The sequence below is a fragment of the Portunus trituberculatus genome, chromosome 41, assembly GCF_017591435.1.
Source record: "Portunus trituberculatus isolate SZX2019 chromosome 41, ASM1759143v1, whole genome shotgun sequence".
Classification (NCBI taxonomy): Eukaryota; Metazoa; Arthropoda; class Malacostraca; order Decapoda; family Portunidae; genus Portunus; species Portunus trituberculatus.
This window is the reverse complement of record NC_059295.1, coordinates 34,608,798-34,633,797: the sequence shown is the minus strand read 5'-3', so window position 1 is coordinate 34,633,797 and position 25,000 is coordinate 34,608,798. Positions and strand designations below refer to the sequence as shown.

Below are 25,000 nucleotides of genomic sequence, written 5' to 3'. Positions count from 1 at the left end.
GAGAGAGAACAACCTACCAAACTTTACTGGTGACAGATCAAGAATTAAGTGGTTCATAAGCTACAATAATTTAATTCCATTTCCTCGATTAAATTTGTATATGACTTTAAACACTACTTTCCTTGGTCTTACATATCAATCTCATGCCTCACTGACATGCAAAACAGCTGATGTAAGTTTCTTCAAATATTTCCATCCTTGCTTCCTTGAAAGCATTTCCCTTTCTCCCATCCTATAGCTCACTTTTACATTCTCAAATATTGCGCAGCAATATTCAAACTGACTTGCTGAAAGTGTCTTCAGTTTTTATGTCACAGACCTGCTCCTCCTAGGATTCTATCCTTACAACATTTACTCACTGTCATTTTTGTCACCTTCTGGTTTCTATATCAAATATCTTCTTTGGATAAAAGAATAACTAACCAAATTTGTGGATTATATGGAAGAAAATTTAGACTTTTTTTCTACTTATATGCATGACTTACTGGGTACTGGGCAGCTAGATGGGTGACTAGGAAGCCTCCATGTGATCCACCAACAAGGAAAACTTTGGATTCATCAAGAACTTCTGAAAATCTGCAAGTTTTGACAAAGAACATTATGAAAAACTACACAAATTTCTTTTAAAATACAAAAATAATAAAAAAAATTATATTCATATAAGAAAATATCAACATGGCAAGTTATAGAAATGGAACCATCAATGAATACCTCTTTAGACAATTTAGGGTAGCTTTGTGAACATCATCGACATCTGTTAGCCCACAGTTGCCAGGAAGAGAGTCTACACCATCTTGTCCAAAGCCAACAGACCCCCGATAATTGACAAAAACAATTGAGTATCCAAGAGCAACAAAAAATGTTGCAGCCATAGAATATGAATTGACAGAACTGCTATGGGGCCCTCCATGAGGCCAGCAGATGAGTGGTCTTTTTGGGCCACCTGAAATTATCATTAGTACCTTAAATTAGCAATAAGTATAACCAAAGGTGGATAACTTTCTTTAGAAATCTAATCTCATTTTCAGAATAGTACATTATTATTTCCATGTAGTCAATTAACACAAACTTAAATGTACTAGTACAACCAAAAACTCTTCCATACCTTTAGTATTTGAAACTGGACCATAGTACAGAAGAGAAATGGAGGTATCAGAATACTTGGGATTAGGATGTGGAGTATCATTTACAAATTCCCAAACACTGTACTCTAGACTCGATATATTTGGAATCTTTCGAGTAGGAGTTACCTATGATGAGAAAATCTCGATATTACAAACCATATACATAATAACTACATCTCTCATTCATAATTCATATAATTTTACGACATTTAAATAGCATCCTACCTTTCTCTGTGTAAGAATCTATATTACTAATACAAGAAAAATAATGATAGCAATAATAAAAATAAATTTATCTACTATTTGAATATCAGATCAGCAATCCCACACAAGTGTCTCAGACAAAACACCTCACACTAATACATATATCATTCATATTCTTAAGACCCAATTGCTATTGCTTGCTGTACAGTTATTCCTCTCTCATTCAGTGCTTTCATACACTAGATCAGCCACTCCAGGTGAGGTCTTCCTCTTACCCTTCCACTACATATACCTGACCTTATCAGTCTCTTCACTAGTTTCCTATCCTCTACTCCATATACCTAAACCATCTTAATACTAATCTGCCCATCCTATCAAGTATCAACCCTCTCAAGACATCAGTTTTAAATTACATCCTCCTCCCACAGCCTTACTGCACACGATTTTCTTCTTTCTCTCATCCATATGCTGTCCATCTTTCTAATGCAAGAGTTAACTAGTACTCTCAATTATTCATCCCTTTTTCTGATAAACTCTGGAACTCCCTGCCTGCTCTCTATTTCCACCTACTTATGACCTGAACTCATTTAAAAGTCAGGTTTGAAGACATTTATCCCATTCTTTTGGTTAACTCTTTTGATCTTGTTCAGGGTCTGGTACCACAGTGAGCCTTTTTTTTTTTTTTTTTCTAACCACAGGTTTTTTCATTCCTTGACCAGTTTTCTCCACTTACACACACACAAAAAAAAAAATAATAATAATAAATAAAAATAAATAAATAAATAAATAAAATAAATAAATAAATTAATTAATTAATAAATAAAATACAATTAAATAAAATAAAATAAGTAAATAAGTAAAAATATAAATAAATAAATAAACTGCATTATCGTTATAATCACCATTCGATAGCAAGACGGCACAGAGAATACTTGAAAGTCCTTACAAGATGGTCAAAATTGTTAAATATAAAGAACAAACCTCAAGGCTTACACTTATTTTTAAGGCAATTGTAAAAATCTGCATCATGCATCTGTCTTAAAAACTTGATCATATTAATTTATACGATCTACATTTACCTAATCCAGTTATTTTAGAATTTTTATGATAGTACTTATAAAGTGCCAATAAGCAATACAATTATTTTCCAAATTATAAAATAAATTAATTAAATATCAATAATAATGACTAATAATTTAGTTAATAAATTAACTACCAACCTGATTCATTTCAATACAGATTTCTTGACCTTTGCTAGGAACAGAGGCCAACAAAATTTGATTGGGATGGGCAAGGGTAGAGAAGTTTACCAGCAAGTAGTCATCAAACACATCAGTGACCATATGACTTCCTATGTGTGGTATTTCCACTATTGTACCATCAGCTGTGAAGAGAATAATAATTTAAGGATCTAAAATTTAGAAGACTTTGAAGGAACAGAACATTACATTCACATAAAGTTGCTTAGTAGAAATTACCATTATGTTCAGTATGAGTAATCATGTACTGTATATTATAAGATTATTTTCGCAATATGAAACATCAAACAAAAAATATATATGTTCATAAGACCAAACATAAATTCTATCAATTGGCATGCAGTGAATATGAGCTTCAACCTGATGAGAAAGTCTAAGAATATAAAACAGAAGTCATTAGCAAAAATAAAAGAATAAAAACAGAACTGTGCTTCCTCAAATACCACCATAAGCTTCTTTGAGATATTCACAATATACACATTTTTTCCCCTACTTGACTCTGTTAACTCATAGCTTACAACTGGAACCTAATCTATTTCACTACAAAAAGTCAGTTAGGATTCATGTTGCATACTATGAAAGATCAGAACTATAAAATTATAAACTCTAATAATGCTTTTGTATGTTTTGCAATGCTTAAGTACATAAGATGAACATAGACACTGTTAACAATTACAGTGATGCTCATACAGCTGCTTGATTGAGGAAGATGGAAACATCCAAAACTTTAGCAAAAAATTATATCACATCAACAACTTTCACTACTATACTCAATAAAAAATAAATAAATAAAAATTGAGAGCATACATAAGTATTTGGTCTCCTAACTCACCTTGCATCATACATTTTGCATACTTCATGTCTGAATGAACAGACAATTGTAAATATCACTATTAGTATACAATAGAACCAAATATGCCAACATTAATGATGTGATGAATGCAAAAAAAGGAGAAAAAGAAAATTGTAGTGCAAAGGAGGCTCAAGTATCAAATAATAATGTACATAGCCGTATAATTTTGAATTTAGAAAACAAAAATGAAAAAGGTTCTCTGTAAAAGGCTTAAAATTAATAAACCATCCATAAAAAAATAATAAATAAAAAAAAATTTACTAAAGGCACAGAGGAAAATAAATCAATAAAAGAGCAGGACATTACTAACTTGTATGTATCACATAGGAAACAATATCAGAACGTGAGATTGTTGAAATCACAAGCCGCTCACTGTCCTTGAGCCAGCATCTTCGTGGAAGGCCAGAGAAAGTATAAATGCCAAAGAACAAATGGTCATCATGAATACGCTTCTCCCGTTCAACAACATCTACAACTATCTGTTCCTAAAGGAAAAGTAAAAAACAAAGAATAAGAGGATGAACAATAAGTAAACGTTATCAGTTTTACAAATACGTGCTGACTTGTAAAATCTATGGATCTAATTTGTTAGATTATTGATAAACTGAATTTATATGACCATGTATTGTGAGGATCCTATCACAATTGTTTATAGATAACATTATACATAGTAATAGTGCAATGTACCTGCTTTGAAGGCCATGACAACAGACACAGCTGGGAACATTTTGCATGTGGTCCTCCAACTTTTGACCGTAGGAATGCTATTTTTTTCCCATCTGGGCTGACACGAGGAGTTCGAATATTACTCAAGCCCTCTGAAATAACAGCTGCACACAAAACAATGCCATTAATATCTTGCAGATTCTTCAAAAGGAAATCATGGAGACAATTTTCATAACAACTGACTTCTTACATACATACATTGTTCACACATATCAACATACATATACTAAAGAAGCAGGCAGTAAAGATATGGATTGCATAACAGTTTGTATACTCCTAAAAAAGACATATATGAAGAGTAAGTGAGTGGTGTGTTGACACCCGATTGTTAACTACCACAAATCTCATTAGCACAAGAGAAGTTCCAGCCTACCCTATTGTTATTTTTTTTCCACATTTACACCACACTATAATACACTTTAAAGATCTACACAAGAAAATTTTCTCTCAGTCATTTCACTTTCTGACATTTTTTTTCAAAGACCAGACCATTCACTAAGTCACTCCACATTCCATTTCTTGACATATTAAATCTATTAAGATATGCTTTTAGGACATTTCCTATCCATTCTTTACACATCCTGAACATTTTTCCAAAAATAATTCAAACTAATTGACCTTTATCTTTCATTCCATAACCAAGTTTCACTTGCATACACATGTATGCAATGATTTCATCACACAATTTTTTTCTAAATCCATGTCAAGTCTTTCCTTTTCTCATACACCCTAAGATCAATTACAGTTCTCCCTCTATCTGATCTCTCCTTCCTTGCTTCTATAGTTTCACATATATATATATATATATATATATATATATATATATATATATATATATATATATATATATATATATATATATATATATATATATATATATTTGAATATATACATATTCAAATGTAGTTCCTCCATTCAATCTAATCTCACATATTCTTGCCTTGAATTCCAAAGCATTTTGAAGGTTACATCCACTTCCTCTTTCAACTTAGCTTTCATGCTGAAAGATGTAAAATATTATTTCCTTTCTAACACTTTTCTCTTAGATATATCCATAATATCAGCCTGGCAATGATTGCTGGCCACTCAACATACTGAAAGTTCCATTTAAATCCATATGGAAGAGCTTGGAGACTCTGTTGTGGCAATACACCAAGCCAAGACGAAATGGCTGACTTTCAAAAGCAACTCCAAACACTCCAGTGCCATCAGCAGTCCACACCATCTGGGCTGGACACAGGTTGTCAGGTAGCTCATGGCAGCTAAGTTCTTTAGTGTTCACATTAAGAAAGCACACAACACTCTGCAAAAAAGAAAAGAAAAGAAAAAAAAAAGAAAAAAGAAAAAAACCCTTGACACAAATTATAGTTATGATTAAACTATACAGTATATCCATCTTGAATCTTCTAGACAATAATTGGGGCAAATCTATTTGAAAAATCACCCAAAAGGAGTTTATAAATAGCCCACAATTAAAAGGAATAAATAAATTATTATATATGAGTAAATAAAACAATAACAATAAATTGATTAATAAACAAAAACTAAATAGATAAATAAAAAAATAAAAAATCTACCACTGTGCACCAAATATCCTGGTTGGTTAATCAAAACAGCTGCCCTGAGATATTACTCATCCAGGGTGTTTACATTTTCTCCAAGCCATGAGAGGCAATGGACAATAGAGTGAGGATAGTGTGGTTTCCTTCTACTGTACAAGTTGTCTATCATAAGGTAAAGTGAAGCAGATGGGGAAGAAAAATTGAATTAACCTTAATCTTTGCTGACCAATAAGTAAGCAAGGATATGAAAAATGTGAGAGCAAAATGGAGAAAAACAATAGAATATATCTGAAAGACAAGCAGAATGTTACCACTCAGTGAAACAAGGATGAAAGGTAATGGTGAATATGAGAGAGAGAGAGAGAGAGAGAGAGAGAGAGAGAGAGAGAGAGAGAGAGAGAGAGAGAGAGAGAGAGAGAGAGAGAGAGAGAGAGAGAGAGAGAGAGAGAGAGAGAGAGAGAGAGAGAGAGAGAGAGAGAGAGAGAGAGAGAGAGAGAGAGAGAGAACAGGAGGGGCATGTTGATGATCCCATATATGCATCAGGGAAGTGTGTGCTGTTTGGGGAACAAATAGAGCTAATGAACCATAAAATGCTCCATGAAGCGAATAAAGTAGAAAATTATGTAGTTGATAGCAGCCATTCCTTACTGTTTTATCTGCCATCAATACATTATCACCTAGGGACTAGTAATTTTCATAATGGTATGTATCATGCCAATGCTGCTTCCATTCAGCTCCATTACACAAAGATAAAAATTGAAAACTAGACTAAACATGCACCTGCATAAAATTACATGCATTTACTATTCATTCTGTGCTAAACTCTTAACCCAGGAATGGATCTGAGATAAATAGTACTGTAGATCTAACAACAAACTTACACTCAGAATTAGATATTCCTCATCCAACAGAATAGATTCTCAGTAGCAAATTAGTCATTTTCTTCAGGTTTTCTCCTCTCACTTATTCAATCATAGAGAGGACTGAGCAAAATCCTAAGGTCTATGCATATTTGAAGGAATGGAAAAGGTGAAAAATTCAACCAATTATAAGAAGTAGATTGATCCAACATTCCAAATACAGTAAAACAATTCACCCAATGCTACTAAAGCTACAGACATATTCAAAGGCAAAATTCTCACCTGATGTTTTCCTTTCATCTGCTCCCCCCAGTCATTCCTATAAAGAAACTCTTGGCCTCTTCCATCTTCACTTCCCCTATAACCAAAAGATGGATTATTAATGTATGTGCAACCTAGTCATCAAGTTCATTACCTATCTCTGCTACTCATCTTTGTTTACACCAAGTGAATCAAATAAATTCAATTCCTGAGGAATCAACACGATTCATGAATCATGTTGATTCGCCACATCAGTCTCAGTGTAACCGTTTACACCAGGCGAATCGCGTCAATTCAAATCATGCCGATTCATGGTGATTCAGAATCAATGATTGGTTTGGACCTATTTTTTTCATGATTCAAAGCAATTTAGCCGAGGAGTAAGCACCATATTAGTGGACGTCCTAATCAATTTAGTATGAGAATGACGTGCTATAATGATCCTAGTGATCCAGTGCACCAAGATCTTGTATGTACGTACATGTATTGTACTGAACCATAGAAAGAATTGCTGTAGCCTACGAGTTACTGTACATTAGTATTCTGCATATTTTGAAAACAAATCACAACAGAATGCATTATGGATACGCTTTCATATTTTAATGTGGCAACTGTAAGGTGTATCGTCTAATTTTGAAATGTGTGACATAACGTAACCGTCAGTTAGCCAGGCACCAGACAGAGAGGGAGAGGGGTGTAAACCTCCTTATATTATCCCATTCCTCTGATTTCGTTTCCTAAATACTACGGTATGTCATGTCAGAAAGTAAAGATTAATGTGAAAAAATGCTAAAATTAACATAGCTGTAATTGTTTTAATATCCTTTTAATATCCTCCATACATCATTAAGCCTAAATAAAGAGTAGATGTGATAATATGGTATCAACTTATGCACCCATTTTTTCCAAGGTGAATGTATGTATCAGTGAATCATTATGTCCTGCCACTCGATAGCTCCACCTGGTGAGACAAAGTATTCTCTCAGAGTGTCACAAACTGACATGGCTTCTGCTGTAGGCCTAGGACTTCTTGTTTGTGACAGGGTCCATCAACATTTCTAATTATTCTGTGGTTATCCTAAAAAAAAAAAAAATAAATAAATAAAATAAAATAAAAAAAATAAAAAAAACCTGATTACAGGCACCATCCGAGTTACGACCTAGATCGGTTACGACCAACTCGTCATAAGTCAAAACGGTCATAAATCGGATATACGTATGCACTCAAAATATATGTATGTTTATTTTAAGATCTATCTTTCTCATCCATTTTAAGTGTGAGATACTGTATAGGTACAATATCATTTATCTTTGTATACAGCATTGTTTTCAGTTGCTTAGTTGATAATATATCAATATGGTAGGTTAAAGAAAGAAAATACTTATTATACACAGGATTCTTATTAGAGACCAAAAATACAAATTAACTACAAAAATGCAAAATACAAAATAGAAAATATACATGTAAAAAACAAAGAAAAAATATTTCTTATAGAGTACTCTTATTAGTGACCAAAAATACAAATTCACTACAAAAATGCAAAATACCGTACAAAATATGCCTGTAAAAATTACATGTATAGAAAACAAAAAATTAAAGTCCACTCGTGCTTGGCTGAAAGTCATCTACACTTTCTTCATGCATACAGTCGAGGGAAAGATCAGGCAGTGGGTCTGGCGAGGCAGGGAGAAGTAGGGGAGGGGGTGGTATCGACGCTGGGAGATGCAGGGGAGGGGGTGGCATCAGTGCTGGTTGAGGCAGGGTTCTTTTTACAAACATGCTCAATTTAGTTTGGATCATTTGCTTTTTCTTTTCTTCATAGATTTCTTTGTACGGCCTCATTGTTTCTTGCATAACTCTCTCTTTCCGGGCAAACCTTTCAACATTCGGATCCATTCCTTCCAATTTTTGTAGCATAGCGTTCATCATGGACATGGCTTCCGATAAGCCCTTTATGGTAAACTTTCTTTCGGGCACTTCTTCTTTTTCTACAACTTCATTTTCTGCCTCTCTTCTTTCTTCTTCAGCTTTTCTTTTTTCTTCTATTGCTAACAGTTCTTCGTTTGTTAATTCCTCTGGCTCTTCAGTTATCAGTTTTTCAATTTCTTCTTCGTCACATCCTAACTCCAGTTGAGTTGCCAAGAGAACAATTTTTCCTCGGACATTGCTTAATTCCTCCTCGCTATCGAATCCAACAAAATCTCTGAGGAAGTGTTTGTTGCAGTGTTTCCATACACCGTCCATACATTTTTCTGTTACTAAATCCCACGCTTTCGCAACATGCTTGATGCAATGATATATATTGTATGACTTCCAATAATCACGCAAAGTCAAATCAGGGTTTGCATCCATAGCTTCGATGGCCTGATCAAAAGAAATGTGTAAGTAGTGCGCCTTGAATGTTGAAATCATCCCCTGGTCCATGGGTTGGATTAAGGGGGGCTGAACTGAAGGAGACCTGTGTCACGTGTCACACCATCTTAAAACAAACGCGCCAAGACTTTTACGCCATTGGGTGGTGTGGAAATAAAGTCTAAATTTCAATATTGACATACTATAGCGTGAAAAGTAACATCCAGGAAGCAGAGAGAGAGAGAGAGAGAGAGAGAGAGAGAGAGAGAGAGAGAGAGAGAGAGAGAGAGAGAGAGAGAGAGAGAGAGAGAGAGAGAGAGAGAGAGAGAGAGAAAGGAGGGGAGGGAGGCAGTGAGAGACAGATGGGGGAGGAGGAAAAAAAAGGAGTTGGAGGAGTCATAGCAACCTCTGGCGGAAACATGGCAACGCTGTTAACAGGTGCGGTCAGGTACCTGACCCCACCCTGACCTTTAATTTAGGATGGTACTACTATATCCACGATGATATCTAGTCAACAAGTGAAGTGGTAGGATGCTGTGAGTGTGAGTCTGTGAGATGCTGTGCTGCCGTAACTGTCATACGTGATGCCGGGCCCCGCCACAACTATCTTGTGCGCGCTACGCTGCCAAACGTACAATACAGGAAACTCACAATAGGCATCTGTTGATTTGCTGGACGTGGTCGTAAGTACGGGTGGTTGTATCTCGCGTACGTTGTAAATCGAATAGTGATTGTATTGACCAAATCTGAGAACAAGTGTCCAAAGCTCCCAAATTCAGGTCTTCTAGCATTAATTGCATGCACCCATATTCGTTGTCAATGCCTACACCTATGCATCCTCAGCCACTGTAACACTGCTGTTTCTGCAAAAGCTAATACATATGCCCATACTTCCCGAAGGCTGTCTTGGTACTGAATCATCTGAATGATGTGAATTAGACGTGTTGAGACTCACTCGGTTGGAATTATACAGATTCAAAATTATTCAATTCAAATGATTCTTCATGAATTGAATTTATTCGATTCGCTTGGTGTAAATGCACCCTAGTGGGTAGCTTGATTTCTTAGCTCAAAAACAATATAGCTAAATTTCAATAATGAAGCAATCCACAAGCTGCACCAAGACTATACTTGAACTTCTAGAGGTAGAATATAATACTGTACTGTGGTTCACTTAACTAAACTTAAAAAAAAGAAGAAAAAAAAAAAAAAAAAAAAAAAAAATATTACTTGAATGGTTAAAGATGGTGCAATCCATGTCTTAACATATATGTATCCAAACTGAAACTGAATTCTTAGGATAAAAAAAAAAAAAAAAAAAAAAAAATCTATCCAGAAGACAAAGAGACTGATGGTCAACTTCTTCTGTTACATCACTACTTACACTCAATTTTAATTGAAGGGCTTGTTAACTTCCATAAAAAAAAAGGCAAAATTTTGTATCCAAACTTGCAAAGAATTAAGTTTCACATATCATTCTTACTTCGTTATTTATATGTTCTTTTAAAGAATTAATAAAGAACAAACCTTGGTCTACCATTCTAGATATAAAAAGTTATTACTACTATTTTAATGCTCACTCTTTGAATGAAGCAAAGAAACTGGTAGGCTTGGGTTGTTTCTTCTCACCAACATAAACAAGGGTTGTCTCATCTGGTGACCACTCCAAGCAAGAGAATTCCTCATCTGTATAAACCTGAAGGAAGAAATGAGTACAGTTATGTAATTTGACAGTCATGACACATAGCTCTCTTTAGTATGGCACTGTGATGAAGAGGAGTGAGTTCACCAAAAGCCACCTACTCTCTTTCAGTTTTCATACTTAGGCCATATCTCCCATTTCCCTAAACCACCATACACTGATGAATGGACAGAAAAAAAGTTTAGCCTATGACACAATCTCTTTTTAGAGTGAAACAGATATACAAAACACACCTTTCCATGTTTATCAATTTCTTTGAGGTCAATTGTGGTCATAAATCCATCCGTCTTCATTACCATCACATGTTCTTTCTCTTTGTCTTTATCTGATGTTACAACACAAGCAGTCACTCTGCCTGAGTTACTTGTCTGCCTCAATAACCTGCAAATATTTTGAATTATCATTCATATTCTTTTAATAAAAGAATTGCAACATATCACTAAAAGAGTTGGTTAAATAATCAAGTGTGAACTGCAGAATGATTCAGTGAATGTAACAATTTAGAGGTAGACTGTGGAAAGATATAAAGTTATCTCTTCAAGATTTCATCATATTACTTAATGTGAGATCAGCAGGTTCATGGAATGTCAAAAGTGCTATAAAAAGAAAAATTATATATATATATATATATATATATATATATATATATATATATATATATATATATATATATATATATATATATATATATAAAATTAAGAAAGTGTGCTTTAGGCTTTAGCAAGTAGTGATGCTAGTTAATTACTATGCCAAGTGGTGGATTACGGTTACTGACTGAACATGGCTCTCTAGCAATGTGACCACACACCTTAAGAAAATCAAAATTAAATATTGAAAGAAATAAGAATTCAGCACAGAAACCTTAAAAATAACTTACCAGATCCACAGTAGCTAAAGAAACAATTAATTGGAAATGGTGCTATGAATGGGAACCATGCTTCAAGTGAAGTAAAACTTTATTGAATACAAGGCTAGTAATCCTCATGCATAAAGAGAAAAAAAAAAAAAAAAAAAAAAATATATATATATATATATATATATATATATATATATATATATATATATATATATATATATATATATATATATATATATATATATATGTAAAACTTCTTTGTCACCATTAAATAATCACTATCAAGGTAGTTGCTAACATAGTCATTGAGTCATCTGAAATCTAAATAATGTGATTACTTACACATTCTTGCTAATTGGGGCAGGATGATGGGACATAATCCTGCCATCTTGAATAATGTAGTTAGACAGATTATAAGTGTATTCTGAGGCAGCCAAGTTGAAACAGCTCCACTGTACCTGAAGTGGTTAAACAAATTTAAGTAGCATAGAAACACTGTAAGAGGTACTATGAATCAAATTCTTATCATATGGGAAAAAATCAATACTTTTTAAAGATTTATGGATATCATTTACCTTTGGAAATACATCTGTCCATTTCAAAACTAGGAAGCCTTGATTGAAACTGCACAATTCACAATTTACAAAGAAGAAAAAATATTTCATTAACTGTATCTCCACTTCATTACTCACCTCAATCCCAACATCCTTTTTACCAGAGGAGTTTTCTCTTGTACTAGTAATTGTAGCCTGCTTGACAGTGTTTATTGCAGCTACAGACTCCAGCACTTTCTTCAAGTTATCCACCATCTGAAATAAGTGTCATTCAAGCTATATAAAGTATGATATTATGTATCATGTTATTCAGTTCAGTAGTCTGTAGCAGTATATTGACTTCGTATGTAGCTTACAGTTAGTAACAGACTTTACCTTAGAATAGCAGCGTTTGCTCAAAGAAGGAAAAATATTGGTTGATTGTCCTCTCTGTAAAAATAAGACAAATATAACACTAAAGACGGGTTCACACTGGCTGCAATGCTACACTAACTGTGTGCTACAGGTGAACACTGATAGTGCTTGCAATCAAATGGTACTCACATCAATTGTCACATCAATCCTTAGCTGAGTGCTACATTGAATTGTATTTTTTATTTTGTACTGCTTTTCAATGACAAATAAGAATAAAAATGTGATACATTACAATGCATAGAGCAAGTTTGTGATTTAGAGTGTTTGCCCCAAATTATGATTGATAAACAACATTTTCTTCTAATAGCTACTAGCTTTCAGTGTATATAATACTTTGCTAATATTTGTCCAATAAAATTTGTTTCTGATACATTATTTTTCACAATAAGTTCTGGCTTTGGATGCAGCATCTTACACAGAGTCTATCCTCAGTCCCTGCACAGTATTCAATTTATGATGTGGCATGGCCTAACACTGATGACCTGATGTGTTAGGCTGCATGGCAATGAATCTGTCCTCATACACCCAGTCTTGATGGTGGATGTGTCTTGCACCACTGTTTATTGCTGCATAGTTTGTTTTTAATCAATACTGTATATTGTAGCTGTACTACACAATATATTCTTTACTCCTTGACCACTACTACAATTTTGTACAATAACAGACTATGCTACATGTTCTCAGAGCCCAGCAAGAGAGGCATATCTGAGTTGCCAGAGGCCTCAGAGTTAAGGATTTTACAAGGCTATAGGCTCATGAAAGACTTAATACTGTTGACCTACAAAGTTACAAAGTTATTTCTGTATGATTAAATGTTAAGTAAGGTTTAGATCAAGTTTTGTTAAGAACACAAAAAAGAAGAAAAAGAAAAGTAATAACAGTTATAAAATAAAGAAATTTGGTAGGTAAAATAAAACATAATAAATTAAAGAAAACTAAATAAGCAACACATATATAAATAGATTTACATATATATATATATATATATATATATATATATATATATATATATATATATATATATATATATATATATATATATGACAGAAACAAAGATGAAATAGCCAGTTTCTTTAACACATTGCAATATAACATGGAAAGTCTTAAACATGGGTGCTACGTTCAGCTTGATTCCCCAACAAGCATAACAGATGAACTAAATTAACTAGCAATGAAAGGAACTCTATCCCATTCATCGCACACATGTATTTTCTTAACCTAACCTGACCTCTTAACTCTTCTATTGAGGATGTCTCCATCAATTAAAACTTGACAACCCCCAACTATGTGGCTGTCTGAGAGAGAGAGAGAGAGAGAGAGAGAGAGAGAGAGAGAGAGAGAGAGAGAGAGAGAGAGAGAGAGAGAGAGAGAGAGAGAGAGAGAGAGAGAGAGAGAGAGAGAGAGAGAGAGAGACCCATTTATTTACAGTGACTTACAGTAGATCTTCTGGAAGAGGCACTAATCCTGTCTCCAGATCAGTAGCCTCATCATCGGCACTGGGAAGCATGGTGGCTGTGCAGCATGTGGTGGTTATGCTTAGGGCTTTGTACTGATAACGAAGTTCATGGTTTTTCCAGAATTTATCCAACCTCTTCTCGAACTCAGCCACAGACCCAGCCTCCACTACGCACTCTGGTAACTCGTTCCAGTTGTTCACAACTCGGTTTGGAAAAGAATATTTTTTAATATTCAATCTTGATCTAGTTTTGAATATTTTCTTTGAGTTCTCCCGAGTCATGCCATCATCCCTCATCTGGAAGAGTCCTTCGGTACATTCCCAGTCGTACTTATGGCTAATGATCTTGTATGTAATGATCTTATATGGAGTAGGCAGTAGTCACCTGCCGCCCGGTGGAATACTCCAGGAGATGTACTTACGGGGATGTAGGCAGTGCTGCAGACTGAGTGATTCCCCGTGTCCTCTCTTCCCGGTTCCCTTTGTGGTCTCATTTATACAATTGAGCAGCTGCAGCCTGCCCTCTAAAGACAACTTCTACTACTTCCTACACTACACTACAACACCTTACACTTTTACACTCTCTTCAAATCAAAATTTAATAATGGCTTCACCACGCCCTGCCTCGGAGTCCCCCTCTGGGGAGGGGACCATAAATGTCCCCAGGTCGGACTGCCCCTCTGCTGTCGACCTTGGGTGTCTTGACACTTCATCTAATACTTTCACTATCAATTTCTGCAACATTCGTGGCCTTCGTTCTAATTTTCAATCTGTGGAACACCACCTCTCCTCTACTAAACCTCATCTTCTCTTCCTAACCGAAACACAGTTGTCTGTGACTACTGACAGCAGCCCTTTTCTGTTCCCTCCTACTTGCTCTATCCTCATTTTCAATCCAAAGCTGGATGTTGCGCATACGTGCGTAACGACACCACTTGCTCTCGTGCCCACAATCTTGAATCTTCAGAATTTTCTACCATCTGGCTAAGACTTCAATGTCACTCTCTAACTAAATTCATCTGTGCTGTATACCTCTCACCTAATTCCTCTGACTATGTAAAATTCTTTGACTATTTGACTTCCAAGGTGGAGCACATCTTATCTCACTTTCCTTTTGCTGAGATCTCCATTTTAGGGATTTCAATGTTCACCACCAGCTTTGGCTTTCATCTTCTTTCACTGACCAACCTGGTGAACAAACCTTCAACTTTGCTATCCTTCATGACCTAGAGCAGCTAGTGCAGTTCCCTACCCGTATTCCTGACCGCCTTGGAGACACGCCCAACATTCTTGATCTTTTCCTAACCTCCAACCCTTCTGCTTACTCTGTTAAACTTTCCTCTCCGTTGGGCTCCTCCGACCACAATCTAATTTCCGTTACCTGTTCTATCACTCCAGTGCAGCCTCAGGACCCGCCTAAGCGGAGGTGCTTCTGGCATTTTAACTCTGCTAAGTGGGAGGAACTAAGGCAGTACTATTCTGATTTCCTTGGGATGATTATTGTTTTCATGTCAGAGATCCTTCTCTTTGTGCCGAGCGCATAACAGAGGTGATTATCTCTGGCATGGAGCTATACATTCCTCATACTTTCTCTAACCCTAAAGCTAAAAAGCCTTGGTTTAACTCTGCTTGTTCTCGTGCTGTCAATGATAGAGAGGCGGCTCACAAACGGTTCCGTAGCCATCCAACTGCTGAAACTCATGCCCTATATATTTCTGCCCGTAATCATGCCAAATCTATTCTCCAACTTACTAAAACTCTTTCATCAATAGAAAATGTCAAAGTCTTTCCAATTCTAACTCCTCTCGAGATTTCTGGCATCTAGCCAATAATATCTCTAACAACTTTACTTCTTCGTCTTTCCCTCCTTTACTTCATCCAGATGGCTCTACAGCTGTCTCTTCTTTTTCTAAAGCTGAACTCTTCGCTCAAACCTTTGCTACCAACTCAACTTTGGATGATTCTGGGCATATTCCTCCTACTCCTCCACCCTCTGACTACTTCATCCCTAAAATTAAAATTCTTTATAAAGACGTTTTCCTGGCCCTCTCTGGCCTTGATTCTCGGAAGGCTTACGGTCCGGATGGAGTCCCTCCTGTTGTTCTCAAAACTGTGCTTCCGAACTCGCTCACTGCCTGGTCAAACTCTTTCATCTGTGTCTCTCTACTTCTATTTATCCTTCTTGCTGGAAGTTTGCTCACATTCAACCTGTCCCTAAAAAAGGTGACCACTCCAATCCTTCTAACTACCGCCCTATAGCTTTGATTTCCTGCCTTTCTAAAGCCTTTGAGTCTATCCTTAATAGGAAGATAATGAGGCATCTATCAGCTCACAACCTTCTCTCTGATTGCCAGTATGGTTTCCGTAAAGGCAGATCTACTGGTGATCTTCTTACTTTCCTAACTGAATCTTGGTCATCCTCTTTTAGGGACTTCGGTGAAACCTTTGCTGTCGGCCTTGACATATCGAAAGCCTTCGATAGAGTCTGGCACAAATCTTTAATTTCTAAACTACCCTCCTACGGATTCTATCCTTCTCTCTGTACCTTCATCTCCAGTTTCCTTTCCGATCGTTCTATTGCTGCTGTAGTAGACGGTCACTGTTCTTCCCTAAAACTATCAACAGTGGTGTTCCACAGGGTTCTGTCCTATCACCCACTCTCTTTCTATTATTCATCAATGATCTCCTAAATCTGACTCAATGCCCTATCCACTCCTATGCTGATGATACCACCTTGCATTATTCAACAGCGTTCAACAGACGCCCAACCCAACAACAATTAAATGACTCAAGGCGAGATGCTATAGGACGCCTAACTTCTGATCTTTCACTTGTTTCTGATTGGGGCAGAGAAAACCTGGTTTTGTTCAATGCCTCAAAAACTCAATTTCTACAACTATCTACTCGACATAACCTTCCAGACAACTATCCTCTCTTCTTCAATAACACTCAACTTCCCTCTCCTCTACATTAAACACACTCGGTCTATCCTTCACTAAAAATCTAAACTGGAAATTTCACATCTCTACTCTTGCTAAATCAGCTTCCAAGAAGTTAGGTGTCCTGTGGCGTCTTCGTCCATTTTCTCTCCCTCCCAGCTGCTTGCTCTGTACAGGGCCTTATCCGCCCGTGTATGGAGTATGGCTCTCATGTCTGGGGGATCCACACACAGCTTTACTAAACAAGGTGGAATCTAAAGCTTTTCGTCTTATCAACTCTTCTCCTCTAACTGACTGTCTTGATTCTTTAAGTCACCGCCGCAATGTTGCATCTTTATCTGTCTTCTACCGCTGTTTTCATGCTGTCTGCTCTTCTGAACTTGCTAACTGCATGCCTTCCCCTCCTGCGGCCTCGCTGCACAAGACTCTCTACTTCTTCTCATCCCTATTCTGTCCATCTTCCTAATGCAAGAGTTAACCAGTATCTTCACTCCTTCATTCCCTACACTGGTAAACTCTGGAACTCTCTACCTGTGTCTGTATTTCCACCTGCCTATGACTTAAACTCTTTCAAAAGAGGAGTGTCAAGACACCTCTTACGTTAACTGGACCCTCCTTTTAGATTTTTTTTTTTCTCTTTCTCCTACTTTCCTCTTCACAGGGCCTGGCAACCAGCGGGATTTTTTTTTTTTTTTCTCCAACACTTTGTTTTCCCTTGGCCAGTGCCCTTGTAATGTAAAAAAAAAAAAAAAAAAAAAAAAAAACGTCTCTATCTGATCACCTCGTGACCTTCTGTACGCAAGGGTGGGTAAGGCCAGCTTCCTCAGTCTTTCTTCGTATGACAGATCCTTCAATTCCAGCACCAGCTTTGTGGCTCTCTGCTGCACACCTTCCACAGCCTCTATATCTTTAACCAGGTGAGGACACCACACCTGATTTGCATATTCCAGATGTGGCCTCACCAAAGCAGTGTACAAGAGCTTGATGACTGCTGGCTCTAGATGGACAAATGTTCTTATTAGGCCTACTATTCTATTTGCTTTATTAATCTTCTCTGCAAGGTGGTCAGAGAATTTCAGCCTATCATCTATTACTACTCCAATGTCCTTTTCCATCCTGGTCTTTTCAATGTCTCTGTACATAGAATAGCCTCTATTGTCCACATTGGATTTACCTATGCGCATGTACCTACTTTTCCCAGGGTGGAAATTTAGTAGCCATTTTTCAGTCCATTTTCTGAGCCCGTCCAGATACTCCTGTAGCTTGTCACAGTCTTCTAAGTCCTTTATCTTCCTGAACACCTTTGTGTCATTTGCATACAAGAAAACCTCACTTCTGTGCTCTACTGCTTCCGGCAAGTTACTGATGAACAGAACAAACAACAGAGGACCCAGCAATGAGCCCTGTGGAACACCACTGAATACCTCCTTCCACTCCGATGCCACTCCATTCACCATTACTCTTTGTCTTCTTCCCATTAAAAATTTCCCAATCCAAGTCAGCAAACTTCCTGCGATATTGTAGCTGGCCACCTTCTCCATCAGACGCTTATGAGGAACCCGGTTAAAGGCCTTCATGAAGTCGCAGTAATTCACATCCACGGCCAGCCCGTCGTCTATAGCCTTAGCCCAACTATCAATTACCTTTATCAGCTGCAGCACTGTTGATCTTCCGGAGATAAACCCAAACTGCCTCTTGCTGAACAGCTTGTGCTTTTTCATGTGTGCTATAATTTCCTCCCTTATCAAAGATTCCATGATCTTGCAACACACACATGTCAGACTGACAGGTCTGTAGTTTCCTGGGTCCTGCTTGTCCCCTTTCTTGTATATAGCCGTAACAAAGGCATCTCTTCAGTCCTCAGTCCTTCGGTATTTCACCTTCCTGCAGTGAGCTGGTGAACAATATCCTGAGTGGCTCCAGTAACTCCTCCATCACCTCCTTGATTATTCTCGGATGTAAATTGTCTGGACCAGGGGATTTGTTCTTCTTCATGCTTCTAATAATCTTTCTTATATTGTCCTGGGTTATTTTCATTTGATCCAGTCTAGGAACAGCCTTCTTGTTTGGAGGTGGTGACTCTCCCTCTGGTTCCCTAATAAATACTCCTGCAAACTGTTCCGAGAGGATATTTGCTTTCTCCTTGTCAGTTGTGCCTTTATCTTCTCGATTACCGTCTTTGTATAGATCTCCTATACGGGATTTAGTTAGGGTGATCAGACGTCCCCGGTTTCCGGGTACAGTCCCCGATTTCAGTGACCTGTCCCCGGCTACTGCTGTCCCCAGAAATGTCCCCGGTTTTCTGTAACTGAAAGATCAGAACCTAGGGGTAATAATAATAATAATAATAATAATAATAATAATAATATACGGTTTATTACTTTGGCAATGTAAAAAATTACACTGAAAATGTACAGGGGGGGGGGGGGACACTAAGACAATGAACTGAAATGCTTAACCTAACTATGGATATAACCTAACCTAGAATTCACTTATTAATTTACTTATTTATTTAAGGCTCGCACAATAGTGGGCACCGCGCTAAGTCGATACCGATCAGTGCGCAGTGCTCTTAAGGGCGCCACGCAATTCTGGTGTCGGTGGCGCGAGCAGGGGGAGGCACGTCGGGAGGTAGCAGGTGGCGGAGACGTGGATGACGCAGCAGGTAGGTTTTGAGTGCTCGCGGGCATAGTGTTTGAGAGTGCCTGCACATGCGTCGTCCGGGGTAGAAGAGGAGAAACAATGGGGCGTGCGGTTGGCGTCGCGCTGGCGGGCCCTCGAGGCTCAGTTGACTGCTATACATGTACTCAGACGAGAAAGTACACACACTCCTCTCTCTTGACTAGTTTGTTTTATGACTCATTGGCAGTGCCCAGTGATTGGTCGCGGATTTGCCAATGGTTGAGCCATTTTAGTTATTCATTACCAATACTGTGGTAGGTGTTAGGGCAGACCTTGGACAGTGAGCAAAGACTCAAAGAGGGACAAGACTCCACAATGTCTCTCTCCAAAAAAAGGAAATGCCACGTTAATGATAACATTCTAAAAATTTCCGTTCATACAGCCAGGTCATGATGAGGTAATTGCTTTTTGCACTCTCTGCAATTCCTCTTTTACAGTGGATAGTGGAGGAAGATCATCTGTGGTAGAACACCAACAGAAAAAAAAAAAACATAAAACTGCCATTGCTGCTCGTGCAAGTGTAGCTTCAATTACAACTTTCTTCAAGAAGGTACAACCCTCTCAGTTAGAATATGATTTGGCTGTGCAGGAGGGTGTGTTTGCTTACCACACCATCAGACACAACCACAGTTTCAGATCAATGGATTGCACAGCATTGCTGAATCGGAAGCTCTATGAGCCAAAGTTCTCTTGTGCAAGGACAAAATGTGATGCCATAGTGACAAATGTACTTGCACCATGGGCCATGACACTATTAACAGATCTCAACAAGGCTGATTTTGTGTCTTTGTCTGATGATTGTTCAAATCATGGCCATATGAAACTTCTGCCAATACTGGTCAGATACTGCAAGTTGCAAAGTCCTTGCGTTGAAACTAAACTTTTGGATTTTGTAGAAATGAAAGGGGAAACTCCTGCAGAGATTTCTGAGGCAATTCTCATTGCTGTCAGGAAACACAATCTAAAGGATAGAGTAGAGATATACTGATATCAAAATTTTGGCCGATTCCGATACTGATACCGATACCACCTAATTGGGCCGATACAGATACCGATACTACTACTTATAGTGATTATTGCACTGGACACCAGGATGAGTTGGTGGACGGCGAGCGTTATCAGATGGGAGGCTTTGTTTTGGGGGATGCTGTAAATCCTTCTGAGAATGTTTGTGAAATAGGAGCAATTCTAGAAGCTTTTTGAAGCCATTTGCAGAGGTAAATTACTCAGTAATTGGAATGAATATCTTCTCAGTCTTCTGATTCTTGTCAGTTATTTTAAATTCTTACTTCTTACTCCTTTAGCGACCATTTGGTCTTGTGCATTTTCATTATTAATTTTATTGACGATATTTTGGCAATCAAAAATATTTTTAAAATTATTAAAATTGTAAAACAGACAAAAAATATTAGCAAAAGAAACTCATTTTGTTGTGCATATTTCTCTTTAATTAAGTCTGACATCCTTTGATATTAATTCATTTGACATTAGTAGACCAATTCAGAAAAATGAGCTTTCACCTAATCTTTTCAATTAAATAGAAAAAGTTTAGTTTATTCTAAATTTCTAGTGTATTGCTATGATCTTAAATAATTAATATGCAACAAATTATACACAATGCACATGATTACAAAACAGAATCGTTACTTTCTTAATTATGGAATTTTATATCCTTAGGTTAACACAAGTAACTCAAAAATTAAACTTGCATTGAAATTAATATATATATATATATATATATATATATATATATATATATATATATATATATATATATATATATATATATATATATATATATATATATATATATAATTCGAGCTTCCACCTATTCCAGTATGATATCTTGGAAAAGGCTAGCACTAGCACTGTTAATTGTAAATCAAATAAGAATATCCTGTTATTTACAATAATATATATATATATATATATATATATATATATATATATATATATATATATATATATATATATATATATATATATATATACCAAATAATTTTGTTGGATTCTCAATATCTGAAGTTTAACATTCTTAGATTATAGTTAAAAAACATAAGCTTTTCACCTGTGTGAACTTTGTGTGGGTGCAGGAGCAGCATCTGACTGAGAGACAGTGAGAATGCGTGGTGACTCATGACCGACCGTGTGACAGGATGCTGGAGTTCAGCCTATACGCGTTTCATACACGTCCAATTTAGAGGTTGTGGCTTATTACCACAGAAAACAGTATTCTATGACATACGAATCACAAAGGAAACTTAATACGCCGTATTATATTAATTTGGTATCAATATCTTATATCGAATATAACACTAAGTAGTAAATTTCTTTTAGGTATCGGAAGTATCGGCATAAAATAAGCCAATACTGATACCAATACCAATACCCAAAAAATGGGCTGATACCGCCAATTCCGATACCGATACCGATGCATTGGTACATCTCTAGGATAAAGTTGTAGCATTCTCGGCTGATAACACGAACACCAACTTTGGAGGACTTAACAGGGCAGGAAGGGTGAATGTCCACACCAAGGTTAAAGACTCCCTTCAACACGATGTGATTGGCCTTGGTTGCCCAGCACATATCATCCACAACACAGCCAGAACTGCACTGGATATGGTTCCCTTAGATGTGGAATATCTAATAACAAAGATCTTCGGATATCTTCATATCTTTACAGTCCGTGTTGAGAGACTGAAGACCTGTGATTTTGTGGGTCACGAGTACCACAATATTTTGGGTTATTGTAATGTCCGCTGGTTATCCATGCTTCCAGCCTTGGAGAGTCCTCCAGATGTATGCCCCTTGAAATCATTTTTCCTCTCTGAGGAGAACAGTCCAGTAGTTCTCCGCAGGTTTTTTGAAGATCCCTTCACTGAGCTGTGGCTAGCCTTTGTCCACGGAAACCTGGGTATTTTCAATGAGGCCATTAAAACACTTGAAAGCCAAGACCATTGCGTCGTTGAGTCTGCTGCCATTCTGAGAAGTTTTAAGACAAAACTGACAGCTAGATGTGATGATCACTTTCTGCCAGTCATGGTCAGAGTTCCTCTCTGAAACCTAGAGGAAAATGGTATGATCACAAAAGAAACCTTCCTGGGGAAATCGAAATGCTTCTTTGACACTGCAGTGAAATACCTGGATGCATGGGGTAAGCGTACTGACGATCTCCAAGACCTGAGCTGTCTTCTCCTGAGAAAACGGCCTCAGCGGTTGGAAATTGAGAAGGCAGTAGAAACTCTTAGAAGGAAATGCCCCAATGTTACAATTGATGAGGACATTCTTTTTGATGAGGTGTCTGGTCTGCAGGAGTTCCTTCAGGATGGAATACTGGAGGAATGGAAAAGAGAGGATACACCCCTCATTCAGAGATGGCACTCAGTTGTTAGCCATTTTCAACTAAATGAAATTCCACACATCAATATTGCTAGATTGGCATCTGTAGTAATCTGTCTACCAGGTAGCAATGCCCCTGTTGAGAGGGTTTTTTTTTCCCTAATGAATGATATGTGGACCGCTGAGAGAAATTGGTTCAAGGTCTCTACCATCAAAGCCATGTTAACAGTGAAAACTAACTTCAATCTGCCATGCCAGGATTTCATGGAGAAGCTGACAAAAAACAAATTGATTCTTAAAAATATACACTCCTCTCAGAAATACACAGACTAGGTTAGTGCACCAAAAATCAGAATACCAGAAATAAAAAATCAATATATAAAAAAAACTTCTTTTGGACACTTTTTTATGGGGGGGAGCCGGTGCATTAATGGGCTTTATTTTTTCTTTTTTTTTTTGGGGAGGGGCCTTGGCCGGTCACTTCATGCGTTAAAAACCATTCCTTTTGATTATGATAATTATGTCCTTTTATCATTACTCTTTTAGAATGTCAAGAATAAGGAGAGGGCCTTAGTTTCCGTAAAGACGGTGAAGTGTATGGCGGACACATTTTAATAGCTAATGGGTGTTCATGATCTCAGAAATTTCATCAGGTAGAGATTTTTTTTTCTTTGCAACTTGGGTAAATAAGGCGAGAGAAACTTTTGATTGCTGGTTTAGAAATGGTACGGATAGTGTCCCTGTTTTAGTTTTTCCAGTGCAAAAACACTACATGTTTTTACCTCCCTGAACTGAAAATGTCCCCGGAATTTGTCTCAGAAATCTGGTCACCCTAGATTTAGTTCTAGTTTTTGCAGTCACGTACTTCCAGAATAATTCAGACTTGTGACACTGTATTTGAGTTTGATGGCTACATGTTTGATGTTTTTACTATCGAATCTATACTGTCTAATCTTAAGCTAAGTTGTTGTTCTGGTCCAGACCAATTGCCATCAGTACTGTTGAGAAGATGCACACATTCTTTAAGTTATCCTCTTTTATTAATATGTGGCAAATCCTTGTCTTCCAAACATGTCCCTTTGGACTGGAAGGATGCTAATGTTACACCATTATTCAAAGGTGGTATTTATTCTGATCCCCTCAACTATAGACCCATCAGCTTGACATCTGTGTGCTGTAAGTCCTTTGAAAGAATAATTGTTTCTCATTTGTCTACCTATTTGGAAAGTAACCACCTGCTCTCTCCCCACCAGTATGGCTTTAGGTCTGGTAAATCTGTTTCCGACCAGTTTTTGTACACCTATGATTATGTTACCGACTATTATGATCGTGGCTTCTCTGTTGATATATTTTTCGACTATAGAAAAGCCTTTGATGTAGTCAATCACCAACTGCTCCTTAGAATGTTACAATGTATTGGCATCAGAGGTGCATTGTTGGAATGGCTCTACGATTATTTATCTGGTAGAACAATGAAAGTTATTGTCCAAGGTTTCACAAGTTGCAGTGTACATGTTGGAAGTGGAGTTCCCCAAGGATCTGTGATTGGGCCTCTTCTGTTCTTGGTTTACATTAACCATGTTTCTAATCTATCTTGTAAATATTGCCTTTTTGATGACGATCTTAAACTGTATCTAGCAGCTCCAATCTCTAAAGCTGATTTTGAATTAGGCCACTACTTAATGCAGAGAGATGTAAACAAGCTCCATGAGACCAGTCTTTCATGGGGCTTGTCATTTTCTGTTGAAAAATGTGTTGCAATTAGTTTTTGTAGACACTTCCGTCTTCCACAATGCTCCTGACTCACTTCCATATTTTATTGGTAATCAACAGATTCCTGTTAAGCAATTGCA

At 37.0% G+C, this 25,000-nt stretch overlaps 1 protein-coding gene across 7 annotated transcripts in view; it reads right to left on the bottom strand.

The window, feature by feature from the left end:
• The window catches only part of LOC123517038 (acylamino-acid-releasing enzyme-like), a 50,574-nt gene that overhangs the window by 23,834 nt on the left and 1,740 nt on the right, over nt 1-25,000 (bottom strand). For 3 of the 7 annotated variants that reach the window (XM_045276864.1, XM_045276866.1, XM_045276867.1), the window contains exons 2-14: nt 12,690-12,743; nt 12,453-12,569; nt 12,103-12,218; nt 11,138-11,285; nt 10,783-10,898; nt 6,871-6,946; nt 5,262-5,469; nt 4,128-4,270; nt 3,751-3,925; nt 2,549-2,712; nt 1,106-1,250; nt 712-943; nt 486-576 (exon numbers count right to left, since the gene is read on the bottom strand). In XM_045276864.1, the coding sequence (XP_045132799.1) occupies nt 486-576; nt 712-943; nt 1,106-1,250; nt 2,549-2,712; nt 3,751-3,925; nt 4,128-4,270; nt 5,262-5,469; nt 6,871-6,946; nt 10,783-10,898; nt 11,138-11,285; nt 12,103-12,218; nt 12,453-12,569; nt 12,690-12,743 (1,785 nt within the window). Of the gene's footprint in view, nt 1-485; nt 577-711; nt 944-1,105; nt 1,251-2,548; nt 2,713-3,750; nt 3,926-4,127; nt 4,271-5,261; nt 5,470-6,870; nt 6,947-10,782; nt 10,899-11,137; nt 11,286-12,102; nt 12,219-12,452; nt 12,570-12,689; nt 12,744-14,164; nt 14,460-22,949; nt 23,142-25,000 lie in introns of those variants that run through there. The other 4 variants (XM_045276863.1, XM_045276862.1, XM_045276868.1 and 1 more) reach the window with 3 other exon arrangements.